The sequence below is a fragment of the Ictidomys tridecemlineatus genome, chromosome 12, assembly GCF_052094955.1.
Source record: "Ictidomys tridecemlineatus isolate mIctTri1 chromosome 12, mIctTri1.hap1, whole genome shotgun sequence".
Lineage (NCBI taxonomy): Eukaryota > Metazoa > Chordata > Mammalia > Rodentia > Sciuridae > Ictidomys > Ictidomys tridecemlineatus.
This window is the reverse complement of record NC_135488.1, coordinates 78,302,510-78,328,416: the sequence shown is the minus strand read 5'-3', so window position 1 is coordinate 78,328,416 and position 25,907 is coordinate 78,302,510. Positions and strand designations below refer to the sequence as shown.

Genomic DNA, 25,907 nt, shown 5'->3' with positions numbered 1-25,907 from the left:
ATGCACAAAAATTAGCTCAAAATGGATCAAGGACCTTGATATCAAATCAGAGACTCTGCGTATGATAGAAGAAAAAGTTGGCTACGATCTACATATTGTGGGATCAGGCTCCAAATTCCTTAACAGGACACCCATAGCACAAGAGTTAATAGCAAGAATCAACAAATGGGACTTACTTAAACTAAAAAGTTTTTTCACAGCAAGAGAAACAATAAGAGAAGTAAATCGGGAGCCTACATCATGGGAACAAATCTTTACCCCCCACACTTCAGATAGAGCCTTAATATCCAGAGTTTACAAAGAACTCAAAAAATTAGACAATAAGACAACAAATAACCCAATCAACAAATGGGCCAAGGACCTGAACAGACACTTCTCAGAGGAGGACATACAATCAATCAACAGATACATGAAAAAATGCTCACCATCTCTAGCAGTCAGAGAAATGCAAATCAAAACTACCCTAAGATATCATCTCACTCCAGTAAGATTGGCAGCCATTATGAAGTCAAATAATAACAAGTGCTGGCGAGGATGTGGGGAAAAGGGTACTCTTATACATTGCTGGTGGGACTGCAAATTGGTTCGGCCAATTTGGAAAGCAGTGTGGAGATTCCTGGGAAAGCTAGGAATGGAACCACCATTTGACCCAGTTATTGCCCTTCTTGGTCTATTCCCTGAAGACCTTAAAAGAGCGTACAGGGATACTGCCACATCGATGTTCACAGCAGCACAATTCACAATAGCTAGACTGTGGAACCAACCCAGATGCCCTTCAATGGATGAATGGATTAAAAAAATGTGGCATTTATACACTATGGAGTATTATGCAGCACTAAAAAATGACAAAATCATGGAATTTGCAGGGAAATGGATGGCATTAGAGCAGATTATGCTCAGTGAAGCTAGCCAATCCCTAAAAAACAAATACCAAATGTCTTCTTTGATATAATGAGAGCAACTAAGAATAGAGTAGGGAGGAAGAGCAGGAAGAAAAGATTGACATTAAACAGAGGCACGAGATGGGAGGGAAAGAGAAAGAAAAGTGGAATTGCATGGAAATGGAAAGAGACCCTCATTGTTATAAAAAACTACATAAAAGAGGTTGTGAGGGGAATTGGAAGAAAAATAAGGAGAGAAATGAATTACAGTAGATGGGATAGAAAGAGAAGATGGGGGGAGGGGGATAGTAGAGGATAGGAAAGGTAGCAGAATACATCAGTCACTAGTATGGCATTATGTAAAAATGTGAATGTGTAACCTATGTGATTCTGCAATCTGTATTTGGGGTAAAAATGGGAGTTCATAACTCACTTGAAACTATTGTTCGAAGTATGATATGTCAAGAGCTTTGTAATGTTGTGAACAACCAATAAAAAAAAATAATAAAAATAAAAAATAAAAAAAAAATAACATAGGAGGGTCATGGGGCTTCTCTGAATAGCCTTAATGAACAATCAAGTAACTTGCAGAACAACAGGTATGCTAACCCTGAGAATAAGCAGGTGGAAACAAGGGAGAACAATTAATAAATATGTCAAGAAAGGAAGATCAATGGGGTTATTGACAAATTGTAAAGTTAGGATTTATGGCCACAGGTTTCTTAATGTGTTTCAGAAGTCAGTCCAGTCATTGACTTGTAGATGACAGCCCCCTGAATGGCATGGTTGCCGTGACAGTTCTGGAGAGGGCCAAGAAGGGTTAAAAACTCTCCCACCTTATGTGAAGGAGGAGTCAGTCTCCTGATTGGTGGAGGGTACAGAAGATGAACCCTGGCAACCATCAAACAGAAGTAAATTTGGAAGCAGCTTTGTTGTTCTCTGGTCAAAGATGGCCCCCCCCTCTGCTTTAGCCTTACTTTACTTTCACTTAATAAAATTGTCTTAGCCAGGTGCAGTGCCGCACACCTGGAATCCCAGCAGCTGGGGAGGCTGAGGCAGAGGATCTCGGGTTTAAAGCCAGCCTCAGAAACAGGGAGGCTCTAAGCAACTCAGTGAGATCCTGTCTGTAATAAAATACAAAATAGGGCTGGGGATATGGCTCAGTGGTTGAGTGCCCCTGAGTTCAATACCCAATACCAAAAAAAAAAAAAAAAAAAAAAAAATTCTCTTACTTGGCTTTTCATGTCTGACTTTAAATTTTCTTTCATCAGGACACAAGAACCGAGGTTTAGAACTTCAGCTCTCCCCTCTCCTGTGATAGGGGAAGCTTTGGGATAGGAAGACAGCCCACAAGAGAAGCATTTGACCTTCTCTATCTCTTTTTCCCTTCCACCCACAGGACCTCTGTAATTAAATTTAGAACATCAAAATTTAGGACTTCCCCACTCTCTATACCTGAGTTTATCAATATGGTGGCCACTTGCCATGTGTCTAAATTGAGATGTGCTATAATGAATGACACTAGGGACTTTGAAAACATAGCATAAAATAAAGACTTAAAAATTCATTTATAATTCTATCATCACTTCATGTTAAAATGATAATATTTTGGATATATTGGGTTAAATAAAATTCACCAGTAAAATTAAAAAAAAAAATCAGATATTTTTTGAATATAATTATCTTAGTGAATGCTCTTTTGAAAAATGCTTACTTGGGACAAACTTGACCAAAATTATATTGTTCTGTTGTGTGTATGTAACAATGAGTTTTACTACTATGTATAATTATGAAGTACTAATTTTTAAAAAAATGCTTAATGTGCCTCTGCGTACTATAGATAGTTTGTACCAACCACAAATTACAGTACAGTGAGTTCTATATATATATATTAGAAAATAAAATTTGAGGCTCAGATTTTGACAGTGATTCTAAGAAACACCAGTCAATGAGGCTTCAATGAACAACATAACTGTGAGTTTTCCAACTCCCCTAGTTGTAGCAGGGAATTGCCAATAGTTCTGAGAATCCCAGAGATCACATATGTATTCTTTTAGTACACTGGAATTATGTATGAATTTTAATTACATTTATGCTTTTTTGAGTTCTACATATACTCTATTCTCCATTAAGTACTTCATTTTTCTACACAATTTACAATAAAATGGTCTTTCCATTGTAATCCTAGATTATGTAAAACTTTTCTCATACTACCCCTTTTATGAACCAAAAGCACCATTCATAAGCCATTTAACTAAAGTTTTTCTCTGGTCCTGTGGTTACACTGACATCTGGTGGCACTAGATTAGAAACTATGTTACAATGACAGTTTTTTCTAGCATTGCTAGTATTATTCTATATAATTTCAAGTTTGTGTTTTTGTAAGATTTTACCAATAGTCAAGACAAAAGAACTAATAAAGTGCCAATATAACTCCTATTGATGTCACGCATTAGTTGTAATTCTTCTCTCTGGGAACATGACTGGCAAGGATACAGAATTTTCCATTATTTCAAGAATGTCACTGATTCTGTTCACAGTTATGTATTTAATAACTAAAGCTTATAATCAGAATGATTATAAATTGAGGCTTTGCCACCAAAGATAGATACATAATGTCAAATCACCCTCTATCTATAGTTTTAGATGTATTCAAAAAAATGTTTATCTTTAGTGTAAAGTGAATTTTACTGATATGTAGAAAATCTTTTTCTACAATTATAATGAAAAGTTATATATTATTAATTTCCTCATGTTTTCCCACTGGTTAATAATCTTAAAGTATACAGATGGGGAAAACCCTGACCTCAAGGGCAAAACTCATTTTACATAATGAAAATACCCCAATTTAATTCTACATGCTATCACTGACATGGCTCATGGTTTCTAGGAGGAAAAAGTCTAATAGGCAATTAGACATCAGAGACCACATCCAAAAAAAAAAAAACATCCTCAACCACATGTATTGGAAGACAAAAACCTAAAATTTCACTATCCTACTATATAGCAATTACTTTTCCATGTGTTACCACAGTAAAAGAAAGTTATAAGAAACATTTGATTAAGAAAGTATATCCCTTGGGCTGGGGATGTGGCTCAAGCGGTATCGCGCTCGCCTGGCATGCATGCGGCCCAGGTTCGATCCTCAGCACCACATACAAACAAAGATGTTGTGTCCGCCGAGAAAAACTAAAAAATAAATAAATAAATATTAAAAAATTCTGTCTCTCTCTTAAAAAAAAAAAAGAAAAAAGAAAACATATCCCTACATTTATATCTTATTCTAGAGGTATACCACTGAATTCTATAATTTTTTATAATTATTCAAGTTTTTGAAGCATTAATACAGCAGGATTCTCTTTACAGGAGCCAACTCTCTAAATATGATCCATATTAAGACTCATAGAAATGGGACTAGATACAGTAGGATGCTTGCCTAGTAATATGCAACGTCCTGGATTTTATCATCAGCATCACAACAAACAAACAAAAATAAAAGACTTAGAGAAATAAATGATTACTGAGGATTCTTTATCAAAGTAAAAGTATATGGATCAAGGAATGCTGTTTATGTAGAAGCAATACTTATATTTCAGTCATTCTAACCAGTAATAATCACATAAAATTAGTTGACTGATAGCAATAATAACCATGAAGAACAAAGAGACAATTGCATTAATAACCCAGTTTGCCACATAGGCATACTGTATAACTATACTATTTAATATCATCCACAAACTGGCTATCAATCTGCAGACTGTTATCAGTCCTTAAAAAGGTATAAAGGTTTGATCAGAATATGAACCAACTACATCCCTAAGCACATTGTTTAGTTCAGCGGACATTTTTTTCTTGAGATAAGACTTCCTTGATGAAAGAGACAACACAATGACTTCTGGCTCAAGTCTCTTATACAAACAGACTGATATTTTCAGTAGCATTGCTGTATGATACCTAATTAGAACAGAGATTGTACTGTATCAGGACAGGAGGACTAGAAGGAGCTGATCTAGGTTTATAGATCAGTTACCATAAAATAAACTACTCAATTATTGAAAAAATGCTAAAATCAAGAATTTCTGTCTAAGGTTAAAAATTAATATGGACTTCCAATTTTAATATTATAGCACAATGTACACATTTCTACTCACTTTCTTAAAAATCATCCAAACCCAATTAATGCAAAATCAGCAAAGGAAAATGAAATAAAAAAATACTTTGTTTTTAGCAAAACAAGGATTCATCCTAGTTTTAAATTTTTGAACTCTAGATCAAAAACAGTTTTAAAAATACCTCCAAAAGAATAAAGATCAATTCTGTGTACTTATGGGAAGAAGGGAGGAAATGTCTTAGCTACAAATGTCTTTCTTTCTTTGCTAGAAAAAGCTAGCAAACAACACATCTCTAAGGTGAGAAATTGCATCTGAGGTATAAAATATAAATCCCCAGTAGTAGGAAGAGATACCTGAGCCGCCAGCAGGAACTTCTGAAATATTTTCATATTTCAACTGAAATATGAAAATCAGAGGAGTTGAGTCTAAACAGGCAATCACACTAAAAAGGCAATCACACTAAAAAGCCATATTTTTGAGAACAGTCTGCTTCTACTATCATAGAAGGGAAAATACATTGCAAAAACCCATAGCAGCCAATCCCCATTAACTGGTAAAAGATACTAGCTAAATAAACTCACACTCAAAAACCCTGAATTGAAAGAAAACCCTAGCTAGTATGGAATGCAACTCCAGCTCCTTCCCATTATATACCTCCTGAAAATAGCTGGTCAAGCAATATACCACATATTTCTAAGATAATTATCACAAAAGAACCAGTACAAATCCCAATAAAAGATATAAGAAAAAGAAAGAAAGTTACAGGAAAAATACTTAATAAAAACTATCATAAAATATTTCCAATAAGTGAATGAAAATTATAGCTAAACTTGTGCTTTAAGTTTTTAAAAAAGAAGTGAATGAAGCAATTGCCTCTGTGAAACACAGCACAACACCAAAATAAAAGTGTTCAAGGTAAAAGATCATTATATGATAGGAAATGACATATGCAAACTAAAAGAATTCACAAAAGACCTAGGAAAACAAAATCATCATAGAAATGCAGTTGAAATTGAAGAAACACTATAAATATTTCTAGAAAGGAACATAGAGGATTCTGTGTGTGTGTGTGTGTGAGTGTGTGTGTATGAGTGTGTGGTGCTGGGGATTGAACCCAGGGCCTCGTACAGGCGAGGTAAGCACTCTACCAACTGAGCTGTATCCCCAGCCCCCAGAGGATTTTTTAAAAACAAGAAAAGTAAAATAAAAATAAAGAATAAGCAGACTAGAGAGAAAAGATTAACAAATAGATAACAACTTATGAATAATCTGAACTCAAAACACCAACATAATAACTGAACAGAAAAATATTTAAAGTTATAATTCTACAAATATTTACTAAAAGTTTTCTAAAAATCTGCATCCAAATATTGACAGGGTATACCCTGTCTTAGAGAAAACTAATATAGTACAGACATGGAAAACTATTGACACAAAAAAGAAAAGAAAATTGGGCTAGCCTCAGATTTCAACTCTGAGAATGGATCACCAAGAAGGGAGATGAGATGGGATTAGGAAAGACAGTAGAATGAATCAGACATACTTTCCTATGTTCATATATGAATACGTGACCACATCATGTGCAACCACAAGAATGGGATCCTAATTAGGATAAGTTATACGCCAGTTATATATGTCAAAATACACCCTACTGTCATGTATATCTAAAAAGAACAAAGAACAAATTTTTTTTAAAAAAGTCTTAAAAAGAGTTCTTTTTTAACTATTTTCTTTCTATATAAATTGTTATATATAACTTTAATGTTTATGTGGACAGTATATCAAAATAAGAATGCATTCAAAAATAATTCATATAAGCTTTTCCTTCTCAATGCATTAATATTCTCATCTTCTATAAAAACAAAATATTATTTAAATGTAATTGTATAAAAAAAAGTTCTTAAGAAAGGGCTGGAATGTAGAGAGATTACTTGCTTAACATATGTAAAATCTAGGTTTGATCTCCCATAGCCACATACACACATAGAAAGTTCTTAAAGTATGACTCAAGGATTTTGTGCCTAAACAAACTGTTGTTCAAGTATGAAATAATTATTTCAATTTTGACCAGAACCTAGGCAATACTATTTACATAAATGCTTTTGGAAGGCTCTGTTTAAGGAAGAATTTAGTTAATCAAGTAAAGCTGGAAAAACCACAGCAAAATAACTGGTGATACATTTCTAAGCTGTTTAACTATATAACTAAAAATAAAATTATTTAAGATAAGAACACAAAGGAAAATGCTATTTCAACTGGCAATGCAAATATGAGACAGATGACAAAAGTTGGAAAAGAAAAGGAGAAAAAAACAGAGTTACATAAGAAAATAAGGACAGGGCTGGATTTGTGGCTCAGTAGTACAGCACTTGCCTGGCATGTGTGAGGCTCTGGGTTCAATTCTCAGCACCACATATAAATAAATAAATAAAATAAAGATCTATCGACAATTAAAATTTTTAAAAAAGAAAGAAAATAAGAACACTGATCTTCTGATCTTTAAATGCTGGAGGTTTTAATCTATCAGATATGACAATAAATTGACAGACTGTATAACTAAATTTTACTGCATGAAAGCAAAACAAGAATAATAAATATCCTAGATTCATAAATGTTTATACTAAGGAATTAAAAGATACCATCTTAAAACACAAAAGAGTTTGAGAGAATAAATAGTTACATCAAGAAACATAAGACTATATAAACAGAGATAAAATACCTGAACATAAAATCAGTACTTTTATTTAATCAATTTATTTATTTATTTATTTATTTATTTATTTATTTATTTTTGTGATGCTAGGGGATTGAACCCAGGGCCTTGTGCATGTAAAGCAAGCACTCTACCAACTGATCTATATATATCCTCATCCAGTAATTCTTAAGTATAACTTTTAGTGAATTCCATACTTTTGACCTGGGAAAACTCAAACTCATAGTTTTAAGAAACTAACATGTCCTCAAGTAAAAATGCTTAAATTCCTAGGAAAGATGATTAATCTTTCAATTGAAAAAAATCAAAATAATTCCAAGAATAAAGATCAATATAAAATATATTAAGATAGATGCATATTAAATTTCAAAATTCTTGGCTTCTCTACAAATAGCCTTAGGCAAGATCACTTATCCATAAAGATACTAGTGAAAAGTGAAACAAATGGTGATTTGTTCCAATTTTGGAATACAGCTACAGAATCAAAGTTAAAAGATATGCCATGAAAGCTAAAATATAACACATTTCACAGTTAAATACTGAAATAGGCAATCTTACATAACACCGTATAAAAACACTTTACTTTCATTAAATATTACCGTTTATGTTTAACACTAACTGTTACACAGAATAATCAGAGACTCAGAACAAAAAAATGAAAAATAATCAAAAGTAAAAAGTACATGCTGTGCAGTTCCCATAGAAATCATTCTATAAAAGCACATTAGATTGGATTTGAGTCTACAACTTATCCATGTTTGTTTGTTTGTTTGTTTTTATCTCTAACAAAATAAGAACTTACTACCCAACTAGCTGGGTTTTCACTTTATTTATAGATAAAGATGTTGCCAGGTACAGTGCACATCCTTGTAATCACAGTAGCTCAGAAGGCTGAGGCAGGAAGATCATGAGTTCAAAGCAAGCCTCAGCAAAAGCAAGGCACTAAGCAACTCAGAGAGACCCTGTCTCTAAATAAAACAGAAAAAAAAAATAGGGCTGGGGATATGGCTCAGTGGTCCAGTGCCCCTGAGTTCACTCCCTGGAACCCCCCCCCCCAAAAAATATGAATGGATAGATAGATAGACAGACAACAGACATAGATAGAGGTGTTTTTATTTTGGAAGCAGTTTTATAAACTATCCTTAGAATACTTACTATGTACATGTGTATGGAGCAAAAGGAAGGGACAGAAAGCAGAAACAAAAGGCAAGGTAAAGAAAAGAAAAAAGGGAACTGACTTCCTTACTAAAACAAACTCCTAATTGTGTGTTAGGTAACAAAATTCCAGAAGGACAATTTTCATATGGAAAAATGAGAAGTTTCCTGAATTTCCCCTTTCTTGTAGGCTTTTCTCATTTTGATTCCTCCTGCTATCAAAGAGAAGAGTTCCTTCCAAAACTCAGTTTTATTTATATGCTGGTGAGTTCTATACAGGGAAGATATTCCCATTAGAAACAGTGGAATAGTAAAGTTTCGGTCTACATTTAGACTTGAGTTCAATGGTAACCATACCTAAGAATGAGACACCATACGATAGAATATTATTCAGCAATAAAAAGGAATGGAATACTAGTATATGTAACAATGTAGATGAATCTCAAAAGCATTATGCTAGGTCAAAGATGCCAGTCTCAAAGGTTACACAGTATGTTATTTCATATACATATTTGATATTCTACAAAAAGCGAACTAAAGGGCTGTGTCTCTGTGGTAGAGCATTTGCCTAGCATGTGTAAGGTACTAGGTTTGACTCTAAGCACCATATATAAATAAATAAAAATAAAGGCCTATTGACAACTGAAAAATATTTTTAAAAAATAAAACTATAGGAATGAGAACAGAAGAGTGGGTACTGAGGTGGGGCGGGTTGATTAAAAACAGCAAGATGGAATCTTGGGGTACTAGAAAGGTTTTATATCTTACTTGTTATCATTATAGAATTTTATTCATATATCAAGAGTCATAGAAGAACTCTATACTAAAGAGAGTGAATTTTACCATACATAAAATTTTTAAATAAATATTTTTAAGTTCCTAAGAAAAAAAAGATACTTCCAGAGCCATTTAATTTTATTCTTAGGCCAGTAACAAAGCTTAGGTGGGTACAATTATAAGTGAGAAAACTGAAGCATAAGGTAAATAAATGAACATACAAACTATATGTGCCAGGACCAAAACTATAGTCTTAGATACACTGATTCTATCCCAAATGTTTTATTCTCTTAATTTTCTCAGTTCCACTCAACTTTCTGAGACAAATGTCCCTGAAGATAAATAGGATCAAAGGAAGGTGGGAGGGAAAAAAACAGTGATTAGAAGTGTATCACTTATATTCAGGTCATCATACTTAAGGAATTAAAGTACTCCACAATTGAAGAAGTCTCCATAGTAATCAACATAAGCAACAAATGAGCTGTCATTAAGGGATTAGCTGGTGATTTCTTCCATAAAAGCTTAAATTCATAATATTCAGAAAAAGAAAATGCAACATAAAACATTCACAGGTAACCTTGTAACTATTGCTACAATTTCAGTATTACCTCGTTTCAGAACTACACTGAGAACAATGATGGTGACCACAATTCAGAACAGATTTTACAACTTTAAATAAACATAAAGTCCCAGACACCACCACCCAGAGTAGAAAATAAGAGGGAACCAATCAAAATACTTCAGTTTCAGAATCATATAAGTAGTAATATAATAGAAGAAGCACACTATAAATTTAAACTAGTTTCTCTAAAAAATAATAAATCACATCTAGACCCTAAATAGTATACATCACCTAAAAACAATGGCGTGGTTTCTTCTAAAGTAGCTGCATTTGGATCTGCCCCAGCTTCTAAAAGAATCTGTGCGATCTTCCAATGTCCTTGACTTGCAGCAAGATGTAACGCACAGAAGCCCTCAAAAGTCTTTGTCTTAATGTAGTTTTCAGAAGAATCTATGGAAGAACAAAATCTCATCAATCAGAAGATTATTACTTACTATTTTGCTTGAAAAGCAAAGATTATCAGAGGAGAGGTGGAGTTGTAGCTTAGTGGTGGAGCATTGCCTCACACATGAGTCACTGGGTTCAATCCTGAGCATCACAAAAAAAATAAAATAAAGGTATTGTGTCCATCTACAACAAAAATTTTAAAACAATAACAACAATAACAAAAAAAGATTATGAGAGGAATTTAATGAAATATTAAAAGTTAACTTATAAATTATAAGTCTGGGGCTGGGGCTGGGGCTGGGACTTAGCGGTCGCACACTTGCCTGACATGTGTGAGGCGCTGGGTTCAAGTCTCACATATAAATAAATAAAGGTCTATCAACAACTAAAAAAAAAAAGAAATTTTAATTATAGTCTCATAGTTTAAAACTCTGGTAAACCAAGGAGAAGTTCTACAGGAATCCTATTGTCAACAATTCTTTGATTTTCTTACCACACAAATTCTGCCCATTCACTTTAATTTTCTCTTTTCTAATTTTTGGTAGGAAGCAGGAAGGAAGGGGCAGGAAATCAAAGGTCACACAACGTCAAGATCTGAGGAGGATTCAGCACCAAATATTTGCTTAAGCAAGATTTACTGAAACATTAATAAGTTTGGTTCAATTTCTAAATTTATTTCTAAATCCACCAGGAAAATGGTCTCACCTCTATCATTGTACTTAACTAACACTATAAAGGCAATTTTAAATATACCCTTTCTAACTTAAGGAAGCCTTAGTTAGTGAAAATTGCCTTTCCGAAAGAATAAAACATACCCTAAACAAACCAATTATATATGTTTAAGAGAAACCTCTGAGTTAATTTAAGGAGTGCATTTGTAATGAAAAACTAAAAGTTCAAGTAACATTCAAATTATATAAATAATATCTACATTAAAAAATTTTAAATACAGCAAAAGATAATACTGAGAGGTGACTTACTTACCAAAACAATAAAATTCTAAGCCCATATCAGAAGTATGGACTCTATGGTGGAGGCTGAATCAAGGCATTTCTGAGAGTGGTAATAAAACAAACAAAAAAACTTCTAAAATATTTTCCTGAAATACCAGAATAGAAACTAATGATCCTAAAGCAGTCACCTATTTTAAGCATTTCTTGTAATTATAACTCACTGATAAAATAGGCAGACCAAGCTATAAAGTTCAAAAGCAAGCTATAAGTATTTAAAGAAAACAATTTCAGACTTTATAGAATACTAAATGGCAAGCAGAATAGTCATATTTTAAAGTGCCTTATCACAGAAAAAGTGTTTCAGAGATTAATCAGAAATTAGTATTTATTAAGATGAGTTTATTTAGATCAATTAGAGATTAGTACTTAATGTATTACATGTGGAATACAATTAAGATTTTTTTGTCACAAAACCTTATAGTTTTGTGAAAACAAATGATATGAACAACTAGGAACACATAGATATGTATATAAATAATTGATATACATTGAGTTCTTAAGAACTTCAATATTATGAAGACACCAATTCTTCCCAAAATAATTCATACATTTAATATAATTATAATTAAAATGCCAATAGAACTATGTTGGTTTTGAACTGTTTGTTGGTTTTATACTTGGTAAAATGATTCCAGATGTTTGAGTGTGGAGTAGGACAGGTAATAATAACAAAGAATTTAGAAAAATAAACAAGACAAGCATTGTAGGGTAGCCTGGATTTATGCATTAAATCATGTCTTCAAGTTAAAAACAGTAAAATAATGTGATACTGCTACAATGCAGACAGGAGTAGAGGAGAAATAAATAGAAGAGGGTTTTGAGAAGTAGCTCAGTAGTAGAGTGTCTGCCTAGCAGGCAAGAGGCCCAGGATTCAATCCCCAACATGACAATTAATTAAAAAAAAAAAAGTAGAAGAAAAGCAGACTAAAAAGGATGACAATTGGAAAGTTAAACCTGTAAACCAACTTTAAAGGAGTCCCTGTTAGAGAAAGAAGGATACATATTCTCTTCCATTAGGGGAAAAAGGGAATTTAATCTCAACCATTTAAGTACTATGCTTTAAGACAAGAGTATACTAATTTACAGCAGGCAGAATTTTTTTTTTTTTAATCAATCTGGAGGTAGGTGGAAGAGGAAATCCTAGGGAGACAGTCAGGGACAAAAGGGTATATAGGCTCTAGGACTTTAATCCAAACTTGTTACCCACTGAAATCTTTCCCTGCCTCTCTCCACTCTTTCAACAGTTTATGTAACATACCTTTCTCCACCCTCATATTCTAATCAAATTGACCACAGAGACCAGAACACCTCCAAAGATATTTCCCCACCTTACCTCAACAACTCAATAAAAGGCAAGACATACCCAACCCTTGGTTTTTGGGACTGAACCCAGGAACTATATCCATGTTACCACTGAACAATATCCCCAGTCCTTTTTATCTTTTATTTTGAGGCAGAGCCTTACTAACAAGTTGCTTAGGTTCTTGCTAAGCTGCCAAGGCAGATCTTGAACTTGGGGTCCTCCTGCCTCAGACTCCTGAACTGCTGGAGTTACAGATGTGCACTACCATGAACCACTTACCCACTTTTATTTGGGGCCCCGCCTGATTTTCATCTATCAGAGCTGTTCCCTTTCTCCTCAAGGTGAAGCCCCTCCCCCAACATACTGCCTTTGTGTTCATGTTCTTTGGCCAGATTTCATTTCTATTGTCATTGGGTCAAGAATTCCCAACCCTTGGGCTGGGGATGTGGCTCAATGCCAGGCGAGGTAGCATGCTCGCCTGGCATGCATGCGGCCCGGGTTCAATCCTCAGCACCACATACCAACAAAGATGTTGTGTCCGCCAAGAACTAAAAAATAAATATTTAAAAAAAATTTTCTCCTCTCTCTCTCTCTCTCTCCCCTCTCTCACTCTCTCTTAAAAAAAAAGAAAGAAAAAAAGAATTCCCAACCCTAGTATCACTAAGATAGAATGCAGATTGTAACATAAAAATTTAATTGTATTCTGAGGAGGTAGAAAAAAGATGCTGGCCCACATAATTTTGAGAAATAATGTTATGACTAAAAACTGTAAGACTAAAGACACAAAAGGAACTATACATAACACTATACTCTCTCTATTTGATAAAGATGTTTCCTGTAGATGTAGAGATTTAGCAATTCTGAAACCACTATGTATGTGCATACTAAAATGGAATAAATAAATAAATAAATGGCTTATGAAGCAAAGGCTAAAATGAACCTAGAATGTCATACTAGGGTCTAGACATCAGGATTAACCCATTTAACAATATAAGTAGGGCTGGGGATGTGGCTCAAGCGGTAGCGCGCTTGCCTGGCATGCGTGCGGCCCGGGTTCAATCCTCAGCACCACATACAAACAAAGATGTTGTGTCCGCCAAATACCAAAAAATAAATATTAAAAAATTCTCTCTTTCTCTCTCTCCCTCTCTCTCACTCTCTCTTTTAAAAAAAAAAAAAAAAAAAAAACAGTATAAGTATAGATGGCTAGATACAATTATGTACAGTTATACAATCATAGTTATATATGTACAATTATATGTTTAACTACATATATATGTATATACATAAATATCTATAAATATATTTTCTAACTCTGTCTACTGAAAGGGTTTCAAAATGAGTGACACTTCAGTAAGAGTGAAAACATCCAGTCCACAGATCTTGGTTTTGAATATCATTCAACAACAACAAAAAAAAACAAGTCTCTTAGAATGCTTGATTCTTGGGCTAGGGCAAGGAATATATAAAGTGAGCCAGTGCATACTGTAGGTTCAGAAAATTAAAAAGTGCTCAAAAAAAAAAAAAGAAAAATCAAACCATGTCAAAGGGACATGGGATTCAATCTGATAGGGCATCTAATGGCTGAAACAATTTGAGAAACAAATAACATTTTATTGATGGACGGACAGATGGATGAAAGGAAGACAGAAGGAGACGAGCTAAATCTCCCAAACAGAAGATTCCAAATAATTTACATAGAGGTTCCACCATCAAGGAAATAGAGCTTAATCCCCACCTCTTCCCTCCACCACACTGCACACCCAGTGTTGGGGATTAAACAGGGCCTCAACACATCTAGACCAACACTCTTGACACTGAACTACAACCCCAACTCCTAATTCCCATCTCTTCAGTGCAGGCCACCCTTAGTGACATATATACATACATACCTACCCTATGAAAGAGAAACGAAACCTCTGATACAATTATCTGTGAAGTAAAGAATAGGCATTTCTCATTCAAGATGAGAAATACTGAAATTAATTTACTACTAACCTGAGACCTTGAAAATTTTTACCTATAGAAAAACAAATATACTCAGCTAACTTTAAAACACTGGACCAGAAAGGTAACATCTTAAGAGTTACAAGATTTAGGCTACAATTCTGGTTCTGCCAGTTATAACCTATACTACACTTTCGGTAAATTACTTGGACTATCTGGAGCTCAGATTCCATAACAGTAAAACAAAACCTTCAGTGGGGCTCAATAGAATTATATATTTAGTTTCCTGAGTTTTTGTGAGACACTAATAAATAAATATTATAATCATTATAATATTATGGATTGTAAGAGTTATTGTCAATTTGACAAAGTCTCCAAAATATTTTAAGAAAGTCTTCAGAACCCAATCTAAATTGGGTATGGAAGTTCCAATGATAAAACTGCTTCCCTTAATTAATGTGTGAATTTTACCAAAGGTATCTTACCCAACTTGTACTAGACCATCATCAACTACTCTCTCAATTTCATCCTTACCTGACAAGAGAACTTCTTGAAAGAAATGGCTCATTATACTTTTTTCAGTTGTTGATGGACCTTTGTTTTATTTATTTATATGTGGTGATAAAAATTGAACCCAGTGCCTCACACATGCTAGGCAAGCACTCTACCACTTAGCCACAACCCCAGCCCTCATCAAACTTCCTAATACTTTAACCTCTACTTATTCTCACTGGAAGACAAAGTGGTTTCTATTTCTCATCTACTTACTGAAACTTTAAATGGTAGGAGAATTAAAGACTCCCCTGATAGACAAACATGATGAGCATATCTTTCTTGCTTACACTTTGAGGGTTGGGTCCATCTAAGCTGGACCAATGCCAACCATCTGTGCAGCAATGACAAGACTAGGCTGTAACACTCTGCCAATGATACCAATTAGTGGGTGTATTTGTGAGGATGTTTTGAAAAGAGATTAGCATTCGAATCAGTAGACTAAGTGCAGAATTAGGCAAGAATCATGCAATCTGTTGTGGGCCCAATAGGACTAAAAGGCAGAGGGAAAATTTCCTCTCTTCTTAACCTCCCTATCTTAAGTAACCATCTTCTGCCCTTGGACATCAGAGTTTCTGGTTCCTGAGCCTTTAGACTCTGGGATTTACACCCATGCCCCTATCCTGGCCCTTAGCTGTCTGGCCTTTGGCCTCAGACTATTAAATTCACAATGGTTTCCCTGGTTCTTGGGCCTTCTGACATAGTGAATGAATAGAGCCAGGGCAGAAACAGAAAATCTGTTAGGATGCTATTGCAACATTCTGGAGAAAAGATGATGTGGCTAAGACCAAGGTATTAATAGCCTTCCCCTGCCAACCCCCCCAACCCCCCACCCCACCCTCCTCTGTGCCTGTCTTCTGGGCCCTCACCTTTTCCCGGGACCAGTGAATCTCATCTCAGCTGGGAACGCCTCCCAATAAACCTTCTTTTGGTGCCTCATTCTCGTTCCGTGGTTCCTGATCTCGTGTGCCCCTTTCTGCTTTACATTAACCATCTCTAGCTCTGTTACTGTGTTATACCAGATTCGTGGGACCCCAGTAGACATCCAGGAGCCGAATCCAATGCAAGCACACAAGAGTCTTTATTGCAAGCTTGAGCCTGGACTCACAACCCTTCAGACACAGCGGTCCAGGGAGTGAGTCCTGGTCCTTTGTTCAGTGAGATTTTATAGGTTTTGGGGAGATACTCTATTCGTCACAACATCACACAGCAAATCATTCCATACTGCACATTCAATGGCAGGAACAAGTTGGGTAGGAGTGATTGGCTAGTACAAGAAGGGAGTTCATTTGAATTGATTGGTTTAGACCACGAGGGGGTGTAGGTGCTAAACTACACGGTTTTCCCAACAACCACCATAAACTACTTGAGGGTCATCTGGCATTCCAGGTATTTTCCCTGTCTTACGCTGATTGGAGGTTGCTAGGGGGGTTGCCATGGGACCTCACCTAGTAACTGAGTCAGGGACACCTAGTGCCTCAGACCTCTCCTGTTATTTACAGACAAACAACTCAGCAGGGTGGGTATGTACTTAGGAGTTCTCTGTGGGTTTTTCCAAGGACAAGGGTCACGCCCCTTTCCTTAGGACAGGCCTTGAGGTAGAAGCTGCTGTTATTTATTTATTTTTTAAAATGGAGTCACATTAGTTTCTCAACTGTTCCTTGTATTTCAGCATATTTTCTTATTTAACATGAAGTTAAGTAAAAGTTACTACAAGCAGATGAGTTATTTGCTAAATAAAAAGTATTTGTTAGGGAGTGGCTCAGTGGTAAAGCACTTGTCTAGAACAATAATTAAAATAATTTTAAAAATAAAATTAACATTTTTTTAAAGCAACTAAAAGGCCTTCTGCCTCATTCTAATGTAGTTTTTCTAGCTGGTAAAACAGATAACCCAATATGATGATTTCTGGACATTAGTTACAACTCTAAGAATGCTATTAAAAAACAACCAAATGCATTGAAAACTGAGCCCCAAATTGTTACCATCTCCTAAAGTAATTCATATGGCTGCTTTCCTACCTTCTACAAACCCTACTTCCTATCTTCATAGCCTTACTCTAGTCCTGTGCATATAATACACATAAATTAAATTTAATTCATAATATTCAATTCTAACACAAAAAGAGCTAAAAAATTGTATTAAACATTTATAATAACTATTCATCTAGCTAACTATGTTTGGCTACCTTACCCTACAAAATATGAAGCTCAGAAAAAGGATAATCATTGATGATAAAATTGTTTCTTAAAATTTCTAAAAGAAAATACAGATGAATCTGAACAGCCAATTCAAACACCATTATTTGAAAGCATACCCAAAATCACTCAGTAGCTAAAGGAAAAAAAAATCTGTAATATATACATCACTATTCTGATGTGGGCAAGTGATATAACATTATATTATAAATGAGCTTTTAGGCTAGAAAAGAACATTCAAACTCATGCTGTTATGCTCGAATTCAGGACCCCCAAAAGACCACCAGAGACCAAGACAGCAAAGAGGTGTTTATTGCGAGCTAGCTCGATCCTCTGCGCGCACACTCAGCAACTGGTGACGCTGAGAGGCCCTGAGCCCAGGGTTTGCAGCAGTTTTATACATTCTTTGGAGAAGGCAGGGACCCCCCACATACATCATAGCATCTCTTAGCAAATCATCACACACCGTGGGAATATCAAATAACACCTCTAAAACATGATTAGCACATTCACTGGCGGGAACAAGTTGGGGAGGGGTGATTGGTTACTACAAGAGGGGATTCGTTTGAACTGATTGGTTTAAGCCAAAAGAGGTGTTCCTGCCGAACTACATGGTTTCCCAACACGTTATCAACCACCATAAACTATTGGGAGGGTCATCTGGCATCTCAGGTATTTCCCTGTCTCATGCTGATTGGTGGCTGCTCGGGGTTGCTATGGATCCCCACCTAGCCTGACTGAGTCAGGGACACCTGGCGCAGCAGATCTCTCCTGTTATTTGTAGATAAACAACTTGGCAGGGTGGGAATGTGCCTAGGAGTGCTCTGTGGGTCTTTCCAAGGACAAAGGTGAAGTCCCTTCCTTGGACAGGCTTTGCTCTGAGGTAGAGGCTGGTTTTTCAATGCCTTTCTCTGTCACCAGAGATAATTTGAGAATTCAATCTTTACAGTTAACTTCAAACAGGGTTTTACAAACATATCTTAAGCTTTTGATATTTGAAGCACAAAGTCTCTTTTTCTAATTATCTTTAAACAATCATCCTGTATAAAATAGTCTCTAAAAGAAAAAAAAGTAAAAAGAAAAGAAAAAAAATCACTACTGAAAAAAAAGTAAGGATTATCTCCTTTCCTGTCCACAAGGTAATGACTGGTAGTTCTGATAAGCTATGGATCCCAGAAGTCTAAATTTTAAGTAATTATACCTGATTGGAAGTACACAGGGAAGAAACGTAAATAGTTTAGTAAGTATTAAAACATGGAGTATTACATTCAACTTCGGCTTAAATTAACTCAATATGATAAATGTTTTCTTCAACTAAATGTTAGAAGTATGATCTAGTAGGAAAAAACAAGAGCGTTAACATCAGAAGTGGGTTCAAATCAAATACGTTTGTTTATTATTAAATACCTTAGTTTACTGGTAACATTTGCCAAGTTGACTTCTGTGAGCCTTGGTCTTTCATAAAATAAAAGGATAAGTATAATAGGGCCTCTAACAGAAATATTTATATACTAGATAAACAATGTAAATCAAGCATCTGATACAGTAACTTAGAAATCAGTGTACAATCACTATTAGTTTTCTTCCCATCCACCTTCTCCTGAGTGTCAGAACCTCTTCTTCAGTTCATGCCCTTCACTTAGTAGTGTGCTATTTAACATTTAAACCCAGTGGGCAGCACCAGCTGACTTCTCTGATCTGAATGAATCCCACCATAGATGGTCCCAAGCTACAAGCATGGAGTTACTAAACACAGCATTGTAAAGATAAGTACAACATTACTCTCTATCCCACTACTATTTTACTTTCTTCACAGCACTTTTACCTTTTGAAAGATTCTTATTTAAGTGGTTAGGTATTTATTATCTGTCTCCCTTGACAGGAATGTAAGCACCATGAAGACAGAGCATGATTCATGCCCTACTATATCCTCTGCAAATACAAAGCCCAAGTAATGGGAAAGTTTTCCAAAATTAAAGAACTAAAAGTGTTTCTTAAAAGGAGGGGGAAAAAAAAGGACTAATTCAAACAAAACAACCTCAAATTCAGCTGCACCACTCCTTTTGTTCGGAAAGGAAGGAAAAAAAATGTGATTAGTAACTACCAAATGCTTAAATTAAAACAGCAGACTAAACCGGGTATGGTGGCATATGCCTGTAATCCCAGGAACTCGGGCAGCTGAGGAAGGAGGAACACAAGTTCAAACTCAGTCTCAGCAACTTAGCAAGGGCCTAAGCAACTTTGTTATTAATATTTTTTTTAGAGACTCTGTCTCTAAAAACATATATATTAGAAAAAAAATTTTAAAGGACTGATATGTGGGTAGGTGGTTAAGTGCCCCTGAGTTCAATCCCTGGTACCAAACCAAAGGGAAAAAAAAAAAAAAAAGACTATTTCTGCCATATCACCTAGCATACTCCATAAAAGTAAGCAAGGCACAAGCACTGCCACATAAAGGACAATATTTACAGATGTCTAGATGGAACATTATGCTCACATAATCCAAGCTAGGTATTCTTATCAACCTTGATAAGCAGTTATTTTAGAATTATAGAAAAGGAAACAAATACTACCCTGTATTGCCATCATTTTGTGTTTTATTAATCCAGCATGTAGAAGCAGTATTCGGTAACTTGAATATACTTTACCTGCATGAATTAACATCCGTAAACATTCTACAGAGTTATGATACGCTGCTTCATGAATTGGCATCCAGCCCCTGTTATCAGCAACATCAATGCTACGACCCTTTTTGAGCAGTTTCTTTAAGATTTTAACATTGCCTTCCCTGGCAGCAAGTCCAACTGTAGAGCATGTGTCCGAGTAAGCTTCTGTAAAATCCATTCTTTTGACCAATCTACAAAACAAGGTAGAAATACTATGGTCAATAAAACAACACTGCACTCTTAGAGATTAGCAGGTCACAGGAGACCTGTCTAGCACCTTTCACAAGACCACAGAGAAATCTACTGTCATGCTAAAGCCTAAATTAGGAGTCTCTCAAATCAGTACTCCTTGAACTGTTAGTATTTAAAATACCAAGAAACTTTTAAGTGTTCTTTTCTTCTTCCTCCAGAAGTATCTGTAGCTTTTTCCAGCAGGCTTCTGCTCCTATTCATATCCCACCAAAATGTACTCTTTGGAGCACTGCTGTTAAGAGAGCTAAATAACTCTACTTATCAAAATGTAAGCTCTATTAAGCAGATAGGACCACTTAATTACCAGCTATGCCCAACTTCTATACATATTCCTCTAAAGGAAACAGCTAAACCTAAAACAGCTTAAAAAATAAAAGTGAAGGGCATTTATTGAGAAAAACAAAGAAAAGCAGTCCTTTTAGTTTTCCTGCCCTTCTGGTCCTCCTCAGGTTTCTCAGTCTCTATGAAATAGTTCCCCTAACTAAATACACTGAAAAAACAAAGAACAGCCACAAAAAGCTGAGCTTTCTTTCATAAACTAGCACAGAAAGTTCTTTAAAGCATTATTGCCCTCATCATCATCTCCCTTCAAAGGTCACTTCAAGTTCCCCTGCATCCATTCTTTTGACCAATCTACAAAACAAGGTAGAAATACTATGGTCAATAAAACAACACTGCACTCTTAGAGATTAGCAGGTCACAGGAGACCTGTCTAGCACCTTTCACAAGACCACAGTTTATGACTTTCTCACAACAATAATTTTTTAGTGACACTAGGAAGCAGGTTGGGCTTAAATTCAGGATTCTCAGAGAAACAGTTATTTCCTAAGGGGTAGTCCTTCTCAAAAAAATCCCATAACATTTTTTCTTTTTTTTTTATGTGAAAAAAAAAAAAGAAAAGTTTTAAAGGTACTGAACTATGACTTTGCACAGGCTAAGCTAAGCAAGCACTCTACCACTGAGTTACATGCCCAACCCTTTTTATTTTATTTTCAGACAGGGTCTAAATTGCCAGACTAGCCTTGAGCCTGTGATCCTCCTATCTTAGCCTCCCATGTTGAGGGATTATAGGCCTATGCCACCATATCACTTTATAGTCTCTAATAATCTTAGGAGGTGGTCAAGAAATGCCAACATGTCTAGCCCAACACAGGTGAAAATTTTCAAGAACCATGTTCTACATAATTTATACAGGAAAAAAGAAAGATTTTAGGAAAGAGGTTAAAAGAAAGTGCATAACATTTCCTATAGCAAATTTAACTAACCCATGGTCACTTTAAATACAAAGCTGTAACTGCAGAAGTTGATTCTGTAGCAGGCTAAACAGCTAATATTAGCAATGGATTATTCTAATTGTATTAACTGATCCATTACTGGAATAAGTGAAGACATTTATTACTGAACATCTAATTATACAACTACCAGTTATATATCAAGCACCAACTAGATGATCAGCCCTGAGAAGTATATAAAGATAACAGTGACATAATTTCTATCTCAAGTTGTTTACAACCTAGTAGAAATGATAAATATATATGATTCAAGATAGAATGTGGAGCAGGGCACAGTGGCACACACCTGTAATTCCAGCAGCTCAGGAGGCTAAGACAGGAGGATCTTAAGTTCAAAGCCAGTCTCAGCAATTTTGCAAGACCCTAAGCAACTTAGTGAGACCCTGTCTCAAAATAAATAAATAAATAGGACTTAGGATGTGGTTCAGTGGTTAAGCTCCCATAGGATCAATCCTTGGTACCAAAATAAGTGGAAAGGACAGCCAGGCATGGTGGCAAATGTGTACCTTTAATCCCAATGACTCAGGAACTGAGGTAAAAGGATCAAAAGTTTGAGGTCAACCTCAGCAATTTAGTGAAGCCATAAGTAATTGTCTTAAAGTTTTAAATAAATTTTAAAAAAGAATTGTTTTTTAAAAAGAAAGAACAAAAATGGAAAGTATCATAAGAGAAATACAGATAAAGAGCCACAGAAATCAAAACAGAATCTGCTTCAGCTCAGTAGCAACAGGAGTTGTGCCTTAAAGGATATGAAGAATCTGAAAATGAAGACAATGGACAAAAGAATACTCCTAGGCAGAAGGAAAGGTAAAACCAAAAAATGTGGACATGAATAAGCAAGGGTAAGTAATGGACAGTGAATAAGGAAATGATTCATTCACTTTGGAAGGATTAGGTTAAAAAAGAACAATAGGAAAATGAGATTACTAAAGTAGCTTAAATCTCATTAAGCCTCAAGTTCTCAATTCTATGAATGTTTCAACAAAATTAACACAGGTGCATAAAAATAAGTGGGAAATCATAATCTAGATATATATATGAATAAATAAAATAATAATTTTCATTATCATAATTATATTGTTATGTCATTATATATTATTATATTATATATTATGTAATTATATATATCTTAAGTGGTTTATTGTTTTGTTTTCTCTTTGGTACCAGGGATTGAACCCAGGGGTGCTTAACCACTGAGTCACATCCCAGCCCTTTTTTAAATTTTCTATATTAAGTTTTTTTTAATATTTATTTTTAGTTTTAGGTGGACACAATATCTTTATTTTATGTTGTGTTGAGGATTGAACCCACACCTCACACGTGCTAGGTGAGCACTCTACCACATGAGCCACAACCCAGCCCTATCTTAAGTTTTTATAGGTGTTCCACATCTGGAACCATGGGACAAAATGCGTTATTAAAGCTAACTGTGGAGGATCTTGAGACAAGGTATATTTTTAAACTATGATAATAACATCTAGCCAAGACAATTACAATAAATTTTTACAAAAAAAAAGAACAAATTAAACACTTATGGCGATTTGTAAGAATGTTCATTTAATACAAGAAAACTTTTTTATGTAGAAAACACACATACATAAAGACACACACAAACAACAATTTAAAAAACACTAAAAACAGATTTGGAGCCAAGTGTGGTGGCACACATCTGTAATCTTAGTGGATCAGCTTGGGAGGCTGAGAGGGGGATTTCAAGTTGAAGGCCAACCTAGAAAATTTAGGAGACCATATTTCAAAATAAAAAGGGCCAGGCATTCTCAGTAGTTCAATCCCCAGTATCACAAAAAACAAACAAACAAAAAATTCCAACATTTCAGTAAAAATAAGTATGGTGCCCTTTCCAAATTTTACTGGCTTTTCTTTCAGTTACAAAATAATTTTGTTTTTGTTTTGTTTGTTTGTTTGTTTGTTTTAAAAAAGGGAGAGAGAGAATTTTTTTAGTATTTATTTTTTTTTAGTTTTCGGCGGATACAACATCTTTGTTTGTATGTGGTGCTGAGGATCGAACCCGGGCCACACGCATGCCAGGCAAGCGCGCTACGCTGGAGCCACATCCCCAGCCCGAATAATTTTGTAAAATATATTTTTCAGATTAAAAAAATAGATGATAATCTTTTAAAAATATATAAAAATTAGATAATTCTTTCAGGTTTGTTTTTTGTTTGTTTGATTGTACCAGAGATTGAACCTAGGGATGCTTAACCACTGAGCCACATCCCCAGCCATTTTTTTATTTTTTATTTTTAGACAGGGTTTCACTAAGTTGCTTAGGGCCTCACTAAATTGCTGAGGCTGGCTTTGAACTTGTGATCCTCCTGCCTCAGCCTCCAGGAATTACAGATGTGAGCCCATACACATGGCATTTTTTTAGCTACTAAAAGAAAGAAGAGGCCAAAAGAAATGTGCTATAACAGCAGGATCATTCCTTTCGACTCCTATACTAACTAGCTAAATATTAGTAAACTATTTACAAGATATTTCCTCGTTTTTCAAAACCTCCTTATTCAGGGTAACAGTACAGAGTCAAGCAAATGCAATATATAAACCTCAACTGAGGTTGGGAGTGTAGCTAGGTGGTGAAAGGTCCTGGGTCAGATACTCAGCACTGTTCAAAAAATAAAAATAAAAACCTCAACTGGATTCAGAATTTCTGGAGGGGAAAAAAAAAGAACCCCTTCCCCAAAAAATATTTTTGAGATAATTAAGGAAAGTTAGATATTATACTGGTATTTGATGCCATTAATTATAAATTTTCTTAGGTGTGATAATGGCATTGTGTGAATCAGGAAAATGAGTCTTTGCTCTTAAAAAATGCATTTAGAAGTAGTTAGCAATAAAATGTAAGAACTTACTTCAAATGTTTTAAATTTTTAAAAAGTATATAAGCAGGGTGTGGTGGTGCACACCTATAATCCCAGGAACTTGGGAGGCTGAGGTAGAAGGATCATGAATTCAATATCAGACTGTTTAACTTAAGAGAAAGCCTGTCTCAAAATAAAAAAAAATAAAAGAATTGAGGACATAGCTCAAAGGTAGAATGCCCCAAGTACAAGCCCCAGTACCACAAATAAATAAATAAGAATAAACAAAAAAAAATAGAAAACTTGTCAACTGTTAATTATTGAAACTACATGGAGAGTATTTGGATAGTCGTCACTGCCCTTGTTTTTCTCTCTCTCTTTTTTTTTTTTTTTGTATATTTGTATTTTTTCAAAAAAAAAAAAAGAGGAGAGTATGGGGAAAAGAAAAATTCCAGGCAATATGAAACTACGACTTGGAGAAATACGAAGAAAACTTCTTACTCTTTTTCTTTAGTAGCTTCTGCTGACTTCTTAAGAACACAAAAAATAGTTTCTGAACCTGGGTGTTTCAGCATTCTTCTCTAATTAAACACTAAAAACTAAAGACAATGAAATAATTAGAAATCCTCAAGAAGAAAGCAGTCATTTGGTAAGGTTTCTATGATAGTTCAAAGTATTCTTCCTAAAAAAAATATTTTGGAAGCATAAGTCTAACCACCAGATTTTAACATTTTTTAGTATCCTTAACCCCTTCAAGAAACTCATAAAAGCTATAAAATTTCTCCCCAGAAAAGAGCATAAACAGCCCACATTTTGCTACAGGAAAGACTAAAATGATAAAGGTTATCTTTCGTGTAAAATTTAAATATGTAAACAACTTGCATGGAAAAAAATCATTGCTTTTTCACAGGTGTAAAGCATCTGTAAATTTTTTGCTTTCATTTAAAAGGCAAAGGGCAGACTTTTTTACAGATTCATAAAGTCAAATATGGATTACATTTCTGGCTTTAGCGACTCTGGCTGCTGTTATATGGGCAGAATCAATTTTCAAAGCACGAAAGCATGCCTTTCTATGTGTTGACTCTGGGCAGGTACACGTCCTCCTATCTGACAAGCCCGACAAGCCGACCACGCCTGCCTTTTCTCTTCTTCCCTCCCAGTTCCAACTTTAGAGCCATGGATCTCCGAAAGGAATTGTGGGTATTGTAGTCCTCT

At 35.0% G+C, this 25,907-nt stretch overlaps 1 protein-coding gene across 5 annotated transcripts in view; it reads right to left on the bottom strand.

Moving 5' to 3' along the window:
- Positions 1-25,907, bottom strand: part of Asb3 (ankyrin repeat and SOCS box containing 3) — a 120,401-nt gene that overhangs the window by 66,604 nt on the left and 27,890 nt on the right. For 2 of the 5 annotated variants that reach the window (XM_005322000.5, XM_040270672.2), the window contains 2 exons: positions 20,309-20,517; positions 10,492-10,650 (listed from right to left, as the gene is read on the bottom strand). The exons of 1 other annotated variant lie outside the window; for it this stretch is intronic. In XM_005322000.5, the coding sequence (XP_005322057.3) occupies positions 10,492-10,650; positions 20,309-20,504 (355 nt within the window). In that variant the 5' untranslated portion in view covers positions 20,505-20,517. The remainder of the gene's footprint in view (positions 1-10,491; positions 10,651-20,308; positions 20,518-25,907) is intronic. 2 more of the 5 variants (XR_013428987.1, XM_013357201.4) reach the window with 1 other exon arrangement.